The 16,698-nt window shown below is 53.0% G+C and overlaps 1 protein-coding gene across 2 annotated transcripts; it reads right to left on the bottom strand.

Annotated features, from left to right (window-relative positions):
* Nucleotides 1–1,905: 1,905 nt before the first annotated feature.
* On the bottom strand, nucleotides 1,906–16,004 carry ABHD6 (abhydrolase domain containing 6, acylglycerol lipase). 2 transcript variants are annotated; one of them, XM_034066535.1, is made up of 10 exons: nucleotides 15,917–16,004; nucleotides 13,228–13,297; nucleotides 11,443–11,590; nucleotides 7,962–8,118; nucleotides 7,447–7,560; nucleotides 7,112–7,244; nucleotides 5,931–6,088; nucleotides 4,647–4,701; nucleotides 4,103–4,203; nucleotides 1,906–3,722 (listed from the first exon to the last, which is right to left on the bottom strand). In XM_034066535.1, the coding sequence occupies exons 3-10, from the start codon at nucleotides 11,559–11,561 to the stop codon at nucleotides 3,546–3,548; spliced, it is 1,014 nt and encodes a 337-aa protein (XP_033922426.1). In that variant the 5' UTR covers nucleotides 11,562–11,590; nucleotides 13,228–13,297; nucleotides 15,917–16,004; the 3' UTR covers nucleotides 1,906–3,545. The 2 variants fall into 2 exon arrangements, with proteins under 2 accessions (XP_033922426.1, XP_030901972.1); XM_031046112.2 differs by lacking the exon at nucleotides 15,917–16,004 and adding an exon at nucleotides 13,615–13,774 and having other exon boundaries at nucleotides 3,546–3,722.
* Nucleotides 16,005–16,698: the final 694 nt, after the last annotated feature.

Below are 16,698 nucleotides of genomic sequence, written 5' to 3'. Positions count from 1 at the left end.
TAAATAATTTTATATAAATATATATGTTTATATTTTTAAATACTAGTAATTTATAAATCTTATATGTTTGTATATGATTGATATATACAAATGTTTTTCTTTATAAATATGTTAATATATCTTTTCATATATTAGTTACATATATAATATAATTTATTAATATATATTTGCATGTAAATATATATATAAGTATATATTTATAAATGCATTGTATATAATACATAAAATATATAGGTACAGGTATTGTTATATAGCATGTATTATATTTTAATTACATATACTTTTAGCCTGTGATTAACATTGCCCTTTATTCTGGCTCTTGATATTGTATGCTTCCTTTAAAGATACTCTGTTCTGGTGTCTGTCAGGGCAAACTGCTCAGGTTCACCTCATTCTCAGAGTTGTGAAATCAGTAATAATTCCATTTTACAGTGAAACTGAAGACAAATGAAGCATCCTTGGGGTTTGATTGTTTTCACCCAGGTTTCTATGCAGGCAGAAGATAAGGTGGCTTTCACACAGCTGCATTTCATCAGGGCAAGACTTACTTGTTTCATGGCCATGGAGCAGCCCTTCAGCAGGCAATCAGGAGAACGGAGACTGGAGCTTGGAAGGCAGGTTGGAAGCAGAAGCATGAAGTCATTTTTGCCCATGTTTTGCCCACCATATTTTCCTCTTCAGCAGTAGCTGGGCACATACCAAGTGCCAGGAGCTGCTCCCACTGACACCCCAGGGGCAGGGTGATGGGCACCACCATGGACAAGGGTTCTCAGCAGCAGAACACTTGCTCCAAGGCATCACTACGTTTCTCAGCAAGCCAGCCCTGTTGTGTTTTGCAGCCTTTCCTCAGGATACAGTGCATCAGTCTCGGCAAGACCCATAACAGCCAAGGGCTGACTCCTTACTCAGCTTTCACACGAGTCTCTTCAACCATGAGCCTTGCAACCCAACCCATGCTCAGTACTGGCCCAGTTTATCCATGTAACTACAAGGAAAACACTTAAACACCAAACAACAAAAGGCAAACCTCTCCCTCTTGCCAGGATGGTCAGGCTATGTGCAGGTTCCAGTGCCCAGGCTCACCAACACTGGGACCCAATGGTTTCCTTTTGGCTCCCCCAGTTCTGCCCACAGGACCCCCCAAACCACTTGGAACAGTAGCACCTTCTGCCCCTTCCTAAGCCCCACACACATCCCAGGAACACAGCCTTACTTGGGCCATTGCTGGGACTCACTGCAGGGCTTAGTGCTAAGGAATCAGCCTTTGCAGAGCATGGGCTTTTATGGCTCCAAGCAGGAAATGAGGGTTATTGGGAACAGCTGCCAGTGTTACTGGGTCTCTCCACCTCTGATCAGTGGGCTCAGCTGATGCTATGGGGTCAGCTTGGGTTGTCATGGTCTCAGTCAGGACAAGTGGCAGCCACGATGTCTTGCTTCTGAGTGTTTAGAGACACCTCCTTTTAATAAAAGGGGAAAAAAGCAAACTCTATATTGTGTTTGAAGAGACGAGCCTTGAGCCTTCCTGCTCTTCACCATCTCCTCATGGCAAAACCTGCATCTCCCAGAAATGGGGGAGGAAAGAAGCAGCAGAGCAAGCTCCTTGTGCTGTGCCTCGTCCCACACCACAGCCCCCTTATTCATAGAATCACAGAACTGTTTGTGTTGGGAGGGACCTTAAAGCTCCTCCAGCTCCAACCCCTTCCACTGCAGCAGCTGCTCCAAGCCCCTGTGTCCAACCTGGCCTTGAGCACTGCCAGGGATGGGGCAGCCACAGCTTCTCTGGGCACCCTGTGCCTCAGCACCCTCACAGGGAAGAACCTTTTCCTAATATACCACTAAAATCTACCCTCTTTCACCTTAAATCCATTCCTCAAAGGAAAAAATAATCATTGCACAGCAGACTCCTTCAATCACTAGATTTTAATAGCCATATAAATCCTTTGCGTACAGCAATCTGTGGCATATGAGAAACCATAGAGATACCAAACAACTTTTTCTGGCTTTAACCACATAAAACTATCAGCAATTTTTGTTGTTTTTTTTAGATCAACTCCTGTAGTAGAAACAACAACCAAGCAATAACACAAACCTCTGATCTGCTACAAGAACAGTGCTGCTTCTCTTCAAAAGAGCAGAGAAGCTGACGGGGGTTCAGTACCTGTACAGATCGGGGACCTCAGAGGGACGTCGTGAAGACGGCTGTCAGCACCGCAAGCCTGCGCACCCGGTCCGAGGGCTCTGGTCCAGGGGTGTGATGCCATCTGCTGATTCACCCATGCACCTCCATGCCCTCCAGCAGCCTGAGTCCTGCCCAAGACCAGGACCAGCCCATTCCCCTGGTGAGTGTCCGCACCCAGGGAGATGCAGGACCTGTCTCCTTGCAGGCTGCAGTGTACCTTGTCTGCATCTCCTGTTTCCACCTACAGTTCACTCACTCGGGAGTTACAGCATCCAGAGGACACACAACCACACTGTACCTTCCCACCCCAGTGCCCAGAGCCTCGCAGGAGAGCTGCCCCCCTCCTCACCCAGCGAGCCCAGGGGCCTGCATCCCTGCGCCATGCACACACACAGCCTGCTCCAGCCCTCAGCCTGGCTCGGTGACGCTGGCATTCACAGAATTCATGGAATTCATTAAGGAAGTCGCTATTTACATCAACGTGTTCAGCAGCGCAATGTGATACAAGAGCTGAGACAAGAGGTTGCCCGAGTTTGCTGACTCGCACCCTGCCCACAGGCTTATTGCTGACTCGGGCTCGGGGGCCAAATGACCCCGGATGGTTTCCATCCCTCTGGCTCACATGCCACCATCTGCATCCCAAGCTTTTACCCGCTATGTTTACCCTCAGGAGGAACCATCCCATGGGCAAGGCAGGCTGTGCGTGGACGCCGTACCCTGGGCAATGTTAAGGCATTACATATACACAGGAGCTGTTCAGGGAGTTAGAAAACCCACTCAAAGTGTAAACATTTTGCACATACAGTCATTGGACTCCTACGCATGAAGTGTTCTGTCATTTTCTGCATAAATCACAAGTTAAGGAGCTACACAAAGAGCACTCGAGCAGAGGCCTGGAGCACTGGGGTTCTCTTACAGCACAGCAGCATGCAACATGACGGGACTCTAAGTAGTAGACATATTGTAAGTCTTGGTCCAGGACTCTTCCTCCTTCCTACACTTATATAGTTTAGGTAAAAGTCATTAACATCTACGGCTGGTAACTCGGGTAAGATGGGCCGCTGCGTGAGGAGCTTCACACACGGCATGGCTAGCGCTTGGTGAGTTCAGCTCGTTTCTATGTTATCTCTAAGTAGAAAAGGGAGAGATTCTGCTTCCGTTCCTGTATCTATGGAGGATGCTCAATGACCCCTAGGTCGCTGTGCTGGCGGTGCTATAGGTTTAGGTATCAGTGGTTCTGATTCTGCCTTCCTCAGGGACTTTGGCACATTCAACCCGATTCATACAAGATCCCTGAGAGCTTATCGAAACTGCAGTACTTTACAATTAAACAGCCCCATCATGGGTGCTTGGCTCCCTGCCACGCTCACGCCTGCTTCTTGTTGTTGTCCGTGCTGTGCAGCAGCGCCAGGAACTCCAGGATGAGGTTGGCTGTCTTGCGGGGCCGCTCCACCACCACCGAGTGCCCGCAGTTCTCCAGGATGTACACGTGGCAGTCCGGGATGGCGCTTGATAAGACATTGGCACCGGAGACATCCAGGACCTGGATAGCAGGGGAACCATAGTGAGTCCATAGACACCATAGAGACCCCATTGGAGCAGACTTTGCAAGCTCAAGTGAGATGCTGAGCAGGGATGCGGACACAATCGTTGTGACGCCAGCTCCATCCCATGGTACCCATGCCTGGGGACAGGGCAGGGAGGCTGCATGGTGTCTGTCTCCTCATACAGCTGGGAACTCTTAGATGTTTTCTGACTGGCAGCTTAGTGCAAAAGAGTCATGGCAAATGCTTACACTTTGGTATTTACAGAGCCCTTTGCGTAGGGGACAGGGACACTCATGTCCCACACTGCATCCCTGTGGGTGTGCAGGGGCAGAGATGGAAATGTGGTGCTGTGGGTACAGAGAAATGGGCTGCATACCTGGTCCTGCCTTCCCCAGATGACCTGCGTTGGTGCTTTGATCTTGCTCATGTTCTCATGCAGAGAGTGCCTGGACTTCTCATTCGCGATTTCTAAGAACACTGGAGGGGACAGGAGGAGTCAGTCTGACCAGGGGGATGCTCTGCTTCCCTTTTCACCGGTCCCTGCTAGTGTCCCCTCACTGACAAATCCAGGCAGGGATGACGTGCAGAGCCCCAGTGGGCTGTCCTTGCATAGCCACCAAGTCCCGCTGTGGAAACACCCTCTCCCAAGCCCATCTCCGTGTAGGTATTAGCACTGATTTACCCAGCTGGGAGGGTGAAGCAGCCACCCCACTGCCCATGGGGCTGGCACTGCACTGCTACCAGCGACCAAGGTGCATCCCCAAACCTGTTACTGGTGTTGCCCCCTCCCATGCTCAGCAAGGCAGCAGGGGTGTGCTGGGGCTGAGCAGCACGCAGGGGATGTGGGGCTGGGGGCAGCCTGCCCCACAGCCCGGGGTCAGCCTGGAAAGCCCAGTGAGGATCTGCTGCCACACACTTACATTTCCGGTAGAAGTCATTGTGTGGGATGCGAACATCAACAAGGCCCTGGAGAATCTGCAGGGGAGCAGAGGAGAGCGGCTGAGGGGGACCTGTGTGGGGCTGAGCATTCCTGAGAGCACCCAAGAGCGTTCGCCCTCCGCCCCGATGTGCCCTGCACAGCCTGGCCCCAGAACAAGCATCCTCCTATTCACATCTGGCTCTAATAACTGTGCTTAAGTAACACATATTTAGGAGGGTCACGAGGATGATCAGGGACTGGAGCACCTCCTGTATGGAGACAGGCTGAGAAAGTTGGGGCTGTTCAGCTTGGAGAAGGGAAGGCTGCGTGGAGACCTCAGAGCAGCCTTCCAGTATCTGAAGGGGGCCTACAGGGATGCTGGTGAGGGACTCTTCATTAGGGACTGTAGTGATAGGACAAGGGGTAATGGGTTCAAACTTAAACAGCAGAGGTTTAGACTGGATCTAAGGAAGAAATTCTTTCCTGTGAGGGTGCTGAGGCACTGGAATGGGTTGCCCAGGGAGGTTGTGAATGCTCCATCCCTGGCAGTGTTCAAGGCCAGGCTGGATGAAGCCTTGGGTGATATGGTTTAGTGTGAGGTGTCCCTGCCCATGGCAGGGGGGTTGGAACTGGATGATCTTAAGGTTCCTTCCAACCCTGACTATTCTACAATTCTATATTTCAGCAAGAAGTACTTTTGCCTTTTATGCTGCAGACCCGAGTTTCTCCCCCAGGCTGGTTACCCACAGCCGCAGCACACCTCAGCCATGACGGTGCTTTTCTGGCTTCTCTTATTCTTTTGCCAGAAGGGTGTTCCCTTATGGTTTTCCTAACTCCCCAATCTCCTCATGTCAGACTTCCTAAGGAAAACCAGATTAATGGCCAGCTCCTCACCGAGTTCCTCTTCCCTGACAATAGAGGAATAACATTTCCATCATTTTGCTAAAGAAGCCACAGACAATCCCCCTCCATCCGGACAACAGCCGCTTTAGTTATTCAATGCTTCCTGCCAGCCCTATTTGCTTACAGACCCCTTTGACATCCCAGCTCGCTGCCAAAGAGCTCGGGGGAGGAAGAATTTTAGTGGCAGAGGGAGTGGGAAAAGTGAGTTTGAAGCAGAAGCAATGGAAGTGGTGCCAGGGGTGTCTCGCCTGGGTGACAGGGGAATGGCAGCTCTGGCTCCACTGCTGGCACCACCTCCCCTCCCATGGTGCAGGCTCCAGGAGAAGCAAACCCCACTTCTGACCCCCCTTTCCAGCCGCTGCAGCCAGCCTGGGCCCCTCACCTGCTGCGGCACCTTGAAGCGCACATAGGAGCAGAGCTTCAGCATGTCTGCCATCTCCTCGGGCGTCGAGGGGATTAAAGGGATCCTGTCGATGAGCTCGGACTCCTGCAGCTCCCGGAGCTGCTTGATGAACTTGCTGTCGGTGGTACTGGGCAGACCTGTGTTGAAGGAGGAAAGGGGCATGAGTTAAAACCCATATGAGAACCCCAAAGGCAGAGCATCTCTGTACCAACCCCCTCATCCCTGTCTCTGGCCTGCTGCCTATCACTCATTAAAAATACATAACAGTGAAAAAGAGGGGAAGGAAAACAACCTGTACATAGAGCACCTCAATGAGCACCCACAGATGCTCCAGGGCTTGACACTGCCAAGCCTCTCGACACAACACAAGGTATATTCCCTGTAGACATTCATTAATCCTTTGGCAAAACCTATAGCACTTATTTCTCATGCAGCCAGCAGATGCAAACAGTAATGCCCATACCCAGCCTGCCACAGCGCAGGCTCAGACAGAACATTTCTAATGCTTCATTACTTGTGTCTTATCTGGAGCCACTTTCCTTGTGTGGGTGGGAAGGAGCTGCCATGACAACCAGGATGCAGCAGAGAAGCATCCCATGCCTCCTGTATCACATCATGCCCAGGCTCTCCCACACCCCTGGCTGAGGGGATGGTGGGGATGGAGAGGTGCTGCATGGGCACAGGGACACCCCACTGACCCATACCCAGCCACCAACCACTCTTCCCACTCAGAGCACCCAAACATGGGGGGGCAGAGCTCTCTGGCTCCTGAAGCCCCAGCCTTCCAGCACACCAGGGCTCCCAAGAGGCCAGGATGGGGAGGCTGCTCAGGTTCCCCCCCCAGACCCAAGAGCTGCAGACATGCCATGTAAAACGCCTGCTATCAAAGGGAAAAGTCATTTCCTCCAGAGCAGGATTTGTGCCATTTGTCCCAGTCCCAGCTCTGGTTGCACAAAGGCAGTGGGACAAATTCCAAAGTCCTGGAGAAGTGCAGTCAGGACACGGCTGTGATTTGCTCATGTGCCCTGGAGACATGTTCAGACTGTAAATACAAATGAATTCCAAAGCCTAAAAGCCTCATGTGCCTCCAGCTCTGTTCTGGACTTTCACACTGGCTCCTGTGTGTCCTCTGCCCTTCTCACCTCCCCTTCATTGCCTACCTGCAGGACAGATGAGGGTCAGGCTGCAAATGTCCTCTGGGTACTGAGCAGCATAGACACCGGCAACATTTCCCCCCATGGATGTGCCAACCAGATGAAAGGGCCTTTTGTTGAGGTTGATGCATTCCACAAACTGGCAGGGGAGCAAAAGGAGCATTGTTAGGGGAGAGCAAGCATGGGGTCACGAGAGAAATGCAACCCAAAGGTCTGAGGCTGGTGGCTCTGCCTGCCTGGGAAGGAAAGGAGTGGGGCTGCATGAGGCAGCATCCCTCATGGCCCTGCAACCCTCAATCCCTGCATCCATCTGCAGAGGCAATGCAGTGCTGGGGTTTTACCTGGTGTATTCTCTTAGCTTGTCCACTAATGGAGTAGTCATCCAAGGCCGAGCGGGTTGTGCCCTCATGCCCGGGCATGTCAACACACACCAAGTGCAGGTTCTTTGGCAGGAACTGCAGAAACAAACCAGGGTGGTTACGGTGGAGGAAACCTGCTGCGAAGCCCAGGGATGGGAACTGGTGACCAGGGTGGGAGCAGGGAATCACCCTCCTCCTAGCAGCCCCTGGTTACTCATGCATGAGAGTAAGTCAGCTGATGTACCAAGGATGAGAAACCACAGCCAAGACTTGCTTCCATGGAGGAGGTGGTTACCTACTGCTCTTCCCCTGCAGCTCTACATGGTGCAGGGATGAAAGGGATCCAACAAACAATGGGTGCAGAGATAACAATGGTGTTTCCAGCATGTTGCAGCAATTGCCACATCCCATACACACAACCATAGGGTCCCCACCACCCCCAAGCCCAGGACCATCAACTTTTGCTAAGTAGCGACATGGTAGAAATGGAGTCCCACCTTCACTATGGACAGCCACATGTCTTTATGGGCTGAGAACCCGTGTAGCATCAGGATGGATGGCCGGTATCCAGGTCTCCCTCTATAGGAATAACAAAACTGATAGTCGTCGTAGTTTGCATATCTAACCTGCATACCCAAGGCTCGGCGCCAGTACCTGGAAACAAGGAGAAAACAATACCAATAAGTGAGACAAGACCAGGAACCAGTGGCAATATAAACCAGGTGACAAGTTCAAACTCAGGCTTCAGACTGGCTGGTTTGCTAAAACCAGTTAGGTTGTGCTCATGTCATGGGACTGTCTGTGACTAACTGGGAATAATCCTGAGCATCTGGTCCCTGGATTACATGTGTCCCTTACAGGTGCAGGACTGGCAGCTGGCTACTCATGGCTGCACTGCAGACGGCTTCTGGAGACACTCTTGTTTATTTAACACTTAAACAGACCCCAACCAACTGATTTGGCAGTGGAAATGAGCCAAAACAGCAACCCTGAAACTGAAAATGCCCAAAGGTTGATATGCGGAGAGAGGCAGTGTGCAGGATGGGAAGGCCAAGGGATGCGCTTGTTCTAGGTGAGTAAGGTGGATCTGTCACAGCTTTATTTGGGCACAGTTTCACATCAATGGCAGAACATTACCCCACAGACAAGCATATTGAATTCCAGCCAAAACAACTGTGTTACCCAGGAATAACACAGAGACCCAGCTCCAAAATTACACCTATACAACCTTTCAGATGTACTCATACACACACAGAGGACCAGAAGGAGCATCCTTACACAGGGTCCAACACTCCTGGGTTAACCCCAGGTTGCTCCTCTGAATGCAGAGGCAGATGGGTCCTGCAGTGTGTGCTTGCAGCCTGCTTGAAGAGGATGCAGTGAAACTGCTGCCCAGAGGGGACCTGGACAGAGATTACCGGTGACACTGGACACATGATGTGTATGTGCAGTCCAAGACAGAGGAACAGGCTCACTTCCTCTGCATTTCCCCTGTGCTCAGATGTAAACCCTTTCAAGACAACTGCTGCGCTGCTCCTGATGGGCAAGATACTGGCAAATACTTTTATATGTGATACCAGTATTTATTTGAGACACAAGAGCAAGGTCATCAACGCTGCTGGGCTGTCCTAGCTCTCTGCCCACTCCAAGCTTATGCATAGTGCAATCCTCTTTTAGCATAATCTCTTTCCAGAGGGAGTTAGTGGGACTTAAGCAGCATCTCAGCTCTGTGCTGGTCCTACAGGGAGAGGTGAATTTCTCCCTAATAAGTGTCTTAAGAGCCCTCGCCTCAAAGGCACCGGTGTAAACTGCCGATGGGCAAGATGATAACATTTTTAGCAACTGATCCTAATGGATCAATTCAGGAGAAGGCAAAATAATCTGTGCAAAGCTGAACTGATCCCTCGCAAGGTGTTAACGCGCTTAGAGGCAGCGGCTCAACCGATTAACCCTGGCAGCAGTGCTTGGGGCCGGGGTCAGCCTGCACGTCATGGAGGCGCATTAGCAGCAGGGGAGGGAGCGAGGCCACCAGTGACAGAGCCCAGCCTGACCCTTGCCTGAGCCGGATGAGGACATGCAGAGCAAGGAGAAGAGGGGCAGTGAGTGAAGGAAGTGACCCAAGGGACCCACCAGGAGCGATGCTGAAGACCTGCATGGGGCTGAAAGGGGGGAAGCAGCACGGAATGCTGCCTGCCCTCCCTCCTGCCTCTGCTGATGAGGAAACACTATGAACATCCCCCCACAAAGATGACTCAGAAAGAAGCAAATGGGAAAGGAAGAGTGAAGGGCAAGACCACTCTTCTTTTCCCGATGACCCAAAGAAAAGAGAAGCCCATTTACACACACATCACAGTTATTCCTGCAAGATGCTGATCCTTCCAGAAGAAAGAGAGATGAGGGACCTTACCCTCATCCCTGCTGATCTCCGCTCACACTCCCTCCCTCAGCTGAACACAGACCCACCTACCCACGGTGCATTCATATTCAGCCCCTAATTTGCAACCCTGAAGGGTGAGGCAACAGGGTTTTCCTCACCTCCCTTTCAACCCAGCTCCTCAGAACTCAGCCCTTTGCACCTCCTTTTCCCTGTCCTGCCACCCCTGCCTGCAGACCTCCAAAGGCTCTGGTGCAGCAGCATCCCTTTGGCGATCCTCCTCTGAACCCATCAGGTTCATCAGCTCATCAGGGTCCTCCCTGGCTTCCAATGACCACTTCTATGTCCAAAGGGAAACAAAAGCACCCTTTGACAAACCCAGTACCATCTAGATCTGCCCTGGGCAGCAGCCCAGATGTCCCTGCCAGGACCCTGCTCTCCTTTGGAGAGCAACGTTTGGCCTCCCCATGCAACACACAACGGGAAGAACTTCTCCTGTGTCAATCTAATCACTGGGGGTTCCATCCCATCCTCCTCCCCTCTCAAGCCTCCAGATGCTGTCATTAAACAGCTGCTAATAAATGTGCCGTTAGAAACAAGGCTTCATCACACTGCTGCATGAGCTCCAGGGTGGGCGAATGTCCTCCTCTCACAGGAGGTCACTTGGATTTGGAAACACCCCGTGAGCAAAACTGCAGGAGCCACCATCTGCCAGCAGCATGTGAGGGCAGCCTGTCATGCTGCCTGCTGCTGCCTGCTGCTGCCTGTCATGCTGCCTGCTGCTGCCTACGCCCCGATGAGGCACTGCCCAGCTACCGAAGGGAGCGTTATTCCAGCTTTCCCCTGCAACAAATCCAGACAGAAAAGCTGCCAACACACTTATCACTGATTTCCAGGGACAGAGGAGGATGGAAGGATGGAGGATGTAACGCCTGCCTCCTGCTATCAGAAAGGATGAGATGCAAGGGGGTCAAGAAAAGCATCACTCCATCTCCTCTGCTGCTGCAGCCCAGAGGAAAGGGAGAAAATGAGAAAAGCCTTATCTATAACTGCTAGCAAGGGAAAAGTCCCTGCCAGCCGAGCAGGCTGTTAACCAGGAGGCAGCACATGAGCACAGGGACCCACAGCAGAGCCAAGGACACCCTTGCTGACAGCTGCACTGGTGAGGTGGGAGGCCACCAGGCTGGGGGTCTGCAGCAGCAGGGATGCTTCTCCCACCCACAGCCCTGTCCTTAAGGAAAACAACCCAGGAAAGCTCAGAGACATCCGTGAGCTGGATGCAGCAGCCCAGGACCCCGCTGCAGGACAGCAAGGTGCCAGCAGCCCAGCCGAGCCTGCACTCAAGCCTCAGCAGCAAACATGCAGTAAGAAAATGCCCTTTTCTCCTCCCAGAGATGCTCAAAGCTTCACACAGCCCCTGGAGACACCACCTCACCCACTGCAATCACCACCATGGGCAGGAACACCCGCTGTGCCCACACCGCCTCGCTGCCCACGGCTCTCTGCAATAAGCCCCTGAGCCTGCGTGTGTGCAGGGACCGACTGGGGAGCAGCAGTAATTCCACCCCCGGGCTGAAATGAGAGCAGCCGGACTAAGAACTCACCAGTAGTAGATGCGGATAAGTGCTGAAGGCCAGAGAAGGAATGAGGCCACAAAGGCCAGGATGGGGATGGCCAGGGTGCCACCGGCGATGACAAACATGTTCAGTACATCCAGGTCCATGCTGCTTTTCACTGCCCGGCCTCACCTGCCTGCATTTAGGGAAGGATCAGACATTAAACATCAGAAATGACGACAAGTCAAGGCTATATGTAGTACACCCCCTCTGCTCCCATGGAGAGGGGAAAGCAGCTCTGTGAGAGGCAAAGGATACCAGGCAGGACCACAGAAAAGACTTTCACTTTTAATAACTCAATTATTGCTTTTGGCTCCTGAATGGATCTAATACTGCAATGTTAATCTCTCATCTCAAACATGCAATGAGCCTCCTAACAGGCACGGTCTACATCTGGGGCAGCAAGGCACAACAATGGCCCTTAGGGCTGTTTACAGGCGCAGGCAGCACAGTGCCCCCGGGTGCAGGCAGCCTTTATCCCCAGGGGTGCAGGCAGGGCTGCATACCACAGGCTCTACATTTCTTTTCGGAGGCAGGCATCCATCTCCAGCTCCCCTCCCCCTGCCCGGTCCCAAATCCCCAGCACACAACCACTGACCTAGAATTGATGGCTTGAGCCCGGCTCTCATTACCACTCCGCACAGGCACGAAGTAATCAGGGGAGCAGAGCCTATTAATGGGCTCGGGGGCTGAAGGAAACAACCTGGCAGGGTGCTCCTTGGTGACTAGCCCTTAGCTGAGACAAACTCATCCCCACCCCCACATCCTCTCTCCTGCCCCACGGATGTTTTGCACATGTCAATCACAGGCTCCCATCCTGGCTCCCGAGCATCCTTCAGACAAATCTCGGGGGATGAGGCAGGCAGAGGACACATGGTACAAGGACGACCCTTCATGCAACGTCATTCTTGTCCCTGAGCTCGCCCCACCACAAGCAGCTGAGAGATATTATTCTCATTAAGAGATTAAACCCTGTGGCACACACATCTCCTCTAATTCCCCTTGCTAACCAACTTACGCCTTGCCCTCTCCTCGGCACTACCTCTTCTGACACACATTCATAAAACGAAACCTCCTCAATGCCTGCTCTCCCACCAGCCATCACCCCCCATCACCACCACCATGTTTTTCCATGCCAGGACAGGCAGATTAATTCCTGCTTCCTGCAAGACCCATGGCAGTATGTGGCATGTTGTATGTTATGCCGTGAAACAGAGACAGAATCGCTGCAGTCACATCCTCTCCCCCTCCAACACCATCACAACCCCCACCTTACACATGACTGATTAGAACAACAGAACCTCGGAAGCAGCAGCCAGGTTTGCCCTCGTTCCTCAGGGAAAATAGGAATAACTGAAATCTGAGGAACAGTGTAAATATTTCCACCAGGCACCTCCTTTTCAAAGCTAAACCTCATTTCCGTTTTCAAGCCCCAACAAATCACCATTATTCGTTTCATTAACGTTCTGCAGAACGATCTTTGATCTCTGCATAGCTGAACACTTTGTGCAACAGATAAACTGCGTATGGGGGAGCCGGGGGCTCGGGAGCCCACCTGAGAGCACCGCTGCCTTTCATTGTGCCACTAAAACTGGAAGGAAATGAAGCACCGAAAACTGCCGTCATCCCCATCGGCAGCCGACAACCGGAGAAGGCTGCAGCAGGGAACAGCGTGGGGCTACAGGAGCCCCCGTGGCTCCCAGTGCGGGGTCACCGCCTCCACTGCTCTCGGAAAGCAAAACAAGGGAAAAGCCTTTAAAAAGCCCATCTTACTTTGCAGAGATCCCCTCCTCCTCTCGGCACAGGTCCCGCGCACTGTGGGTAGCGGCAGTGTCTGAGAACACTGTCAGAAGAGGAAAAAACAAGGTTAAAATCACACTTCTGCTTTTCTCTTCAGGCTCTGTAGCTGGTGACACGGCGAGTCTGAGGACACAGAGTTTGGGGTATTTAAGCCACTGGCTTCCCTTCAAGTCGCCTCATCTTCCCCTTGTGACCAACCCTTCCCCTGTTTATGTAAATGTAGTCTTTTGTACAGTGAAGCCCAACGAAGGCACTTGTTCCAAGCAGGAACAAAGTGCAAGCTGCCATCCGCGATGAACCCAAAGGCAGCGCGGTGCAGCGGGGAGCGGCAGCAGCCCCCGCCGGGGCAGGGCTGCTCACCCCCAGCCAACAGGGCTCATGGCTGCGCTTCAGGTGATTACAGCTCTTAGAACAAAGCCAGATAAGCTGCTTCCCATCTCCTTCCTCTTCGTCTTAAATGTCATTTTCCAAGCTCTCCCCGAGCCTCCCCTGTGCGAGTCAGGCTGAACCGTAGCGCAGCCGCAGGAAATGACTGGAGAGGCAGGAAAACACCGGCCTGAACTCGCCAGCAGCTTTTGGCTGTGGGAAATCACAGTGGAGGCTCAGCGGGAGCACCGGAGACCCCCATGCGAGTGCCTGGAGCTGTCTGAAGCAGAAAACCCCCCTATAGATCCCCTCTGCCACGGCTGCTGGGCCAGGGGCACCCTGCAGGGCTCCCGTCCCCGCGGTGCTGGCAGCTTCAGCAGGGCCATGGCAGCCACTGCTCACCCCGTGAGCCCCAGCACCGAATGCCAGCCACGCGTACCCAGCCAGCCCCACTGGGGACCCACACAGGCCATGGGTACCCAGAGAGCCCCATGGTGGCCAAGCCTCCTCCTGCATGGGCAGAGGATCATCACCAATCTCCATGGCGATGGAGGCGCTCGGAAGAAAAATGCCAGCAGGCCCAGCTCCATGGTCAGAGGCTGCCATCACCCCAGTCCTCAGCACCTCCAGCCCCATAAAGCCAGCTGTGCTCCCAGAAGCACTGTGAGAACATCAGCTCCACAAAGCCATGCGGTGCCAACCCCTGCCATGGTGCTTTGCACAGGCACTGATCACCCTCCCTGCTGCACCAGGTACCAGGGACAGGAGTGGGCAACACTGCCCCAAGCACAATACTTTGCTACCAGTTAGAGAGACATCATGGGCTTAAAAGTGACCCTGTGATAACAACTGTGAGTCTTCAGACTACAACTCATCCATCACTTGGAGGTGCCTTGTGACCGAGAGTCACAGCAGATGGCCCCAGGCATTGCTACTGCTTCTTGGCAGGATCTGGGAGTACCTCATACATTAACTCACAAGTCTGATAATTGCTGTGATCCCTGTGGCGATAAGGCCAAGCGGGATGAGCACCTGACAGGGCAGATGCCAAGCCAGGAGCAGCAGTTCTCACACCAGCATCTGAGCCACAGCCCCTGCGTCCCACCTGAATGGGGGAGCCCCAGACAAGCCACCTGAGGTAACGGGATGGACCCAGGACAGGCCCCAGGAGGTGGGGCACCCACAAATTCCAACTCACACAGCTAACTGTGTAAGAAAACCCCAACACCTGCAAGTGAGCCATTCCCCTTGGAACACACTTCCCCCTTGGCACCCTCAACAGCCAGAAAAATAATACTGACAATAAACAACAATATAACTAATATTACCAAGTAATATTAAATAAACCAAAATAAACCATGGAGTGGTTTATTTTGTACCATGACCTTTTAGATGAGAGTCACAGTGCAGTTATAATTTAAGATCTATTAATATTTAAAAGATCTCTGTCCATCAGCCAGCCAGCTCTCCATCTTAATCCAGCCTCCAGAGGGCTGGGAGTAGGAAACGTGCCCTTTCACCTTCATTTATTTATAGATGGCAGAAATGAGATCATTATTTCTGCAGCGCCGCTTCACAAGCCGTGCATCTCTAACCGGAGTGTATCTGTGCAACACGGCTCTAACGTGAGCTGGGCTGGTCCCCATCGCTGCCGCTGCACCCCAAGCTCGGGACAAGCCAGAACAAGCTGTCAGTGTCACTGCCAGCAAGCCTGGGGACAAGACAGCTGAGAAGCACACCCGGAGCAGGCTGTGCCACCAGCCAGCTGCCGGGGTACACATTCATCCCATGCCCATCCTGCTTCCGGACCCTGACACCATCCCCATCCTGCCACACGCACACACAGCAGAGGATGCACGGCACAGCTCGTGTCACGAGTTCACACGGACTCAGCCCTTAGAGGTACCAGGGACCATCTCCAGGTCCCCTTTCCCAGCACACAGCATCCCCTCTGCCCCACAGTAACCTCCTCCAGCAAAATGATGGCATCCTGCAAAGAGCAGCAGCCGAGATGCAACGCCGCTCTGCTGCCCTTCATGCCCCATTTCCTGAGGAGGGGAGGGGGGGCAGAAATGTTAACGAAAATGGGTTAAATATTTAAAAATATATATATTTTAAATGATTTCTTGTATTTTGGCTTTACTCCTGACCTGCCCACTCTCCTCTCCTCCCGCAGTGATGCCAGGGCTGGGACCCAGAGCGGGGTGGCCCGGAGGGCGTCCCGGCATCCTCCCCTCGGTCTCCCCCTGTATCCCCATCGCTACCGTCAGCCGCGCACCCCGTCCCCGCCTCTCACCGTGCCGAGCGGAGCCGATCCGATCCGAGCCGAGCCGGGCCGCAATGGCAGCGCGGAGCGGTGGAACGCGGCGGCTCCGCTGCGCCCTCCCTCCGTCCCTCCGCGCCGGTGCGGCTCCGCGGGGGCGCAGCGAGGCGGGGATGTGGCGATGCTGGGGGGGGGGGGTGCGAGGGGGGATGTGGAGGGGGTACAACGAGGTGCAAGGGAGTGAAATGGGGGTGTAAGGGGGAGATGCAATATAGCTGCAGGGAGGGGGCAAGGGAGAACGTAATGGGGTTTCCAGAAGGAAATAAGTAGGGGTATAAGAGGGATGGAAATGGGGATGCAGTGGAGCTGTAACGGGAGATGTGATGGGAATTCAATGGGGGTGCAAGGTGGGGATACAATAGAGTCGCAGTGGGGGGCCGAGGGGGATAGAAAAGGTGGGAGGGCATAATGGGGCTTCTGTGAGGGTAGAAGGGGGTACCAGAAAGCTGGAAGGGGAGCTGCAATGGGATGCAAAGTGGGGATGCATTGCAAAGATGGCTACAATGGGGAGATACAGTAGGACTTCAGTGGAGGTGCAAGGGGGGATGCGATGGTGCTGCAATATGGATGATATAATGGAGCTTCCATAGGGGTACAAGAAGGGGGACAACAGATGGAAGGGGGGATACAGCAGAGCAGCAACAGGGAAATGTGATGGGAGTTAAGTGGGGGTGCAAGGGAGGATGCAATTGGGCTGCAGCAGGGGTGCAAGACAGATGTAACAGGGGTGTGATTATGGGACGTAATAGGGTTTC

The sequence above is a fragment of the Melopsittacus undulatus genome, chromosome 9 (genome assembly GCF_012275295.1).
Source record: "Melopsittacus undulatus isolate bMelUnd1 chromosome 9, bMelUnd1.mat.Z, whole genome shotgun sequence".
Classification (NCBI taxonomy): domain Eukaryota; kingdom Metazoa; phylum Chordata; class Aves; order Psittaciformes; family Psittaculidae; genus Melopsittacus; species Melopsittacus undulatus.
Note: the sequence above shows the minus strand (reverse complement) of the source record. Positions and strands in the feature narration are given on the sequence as shown.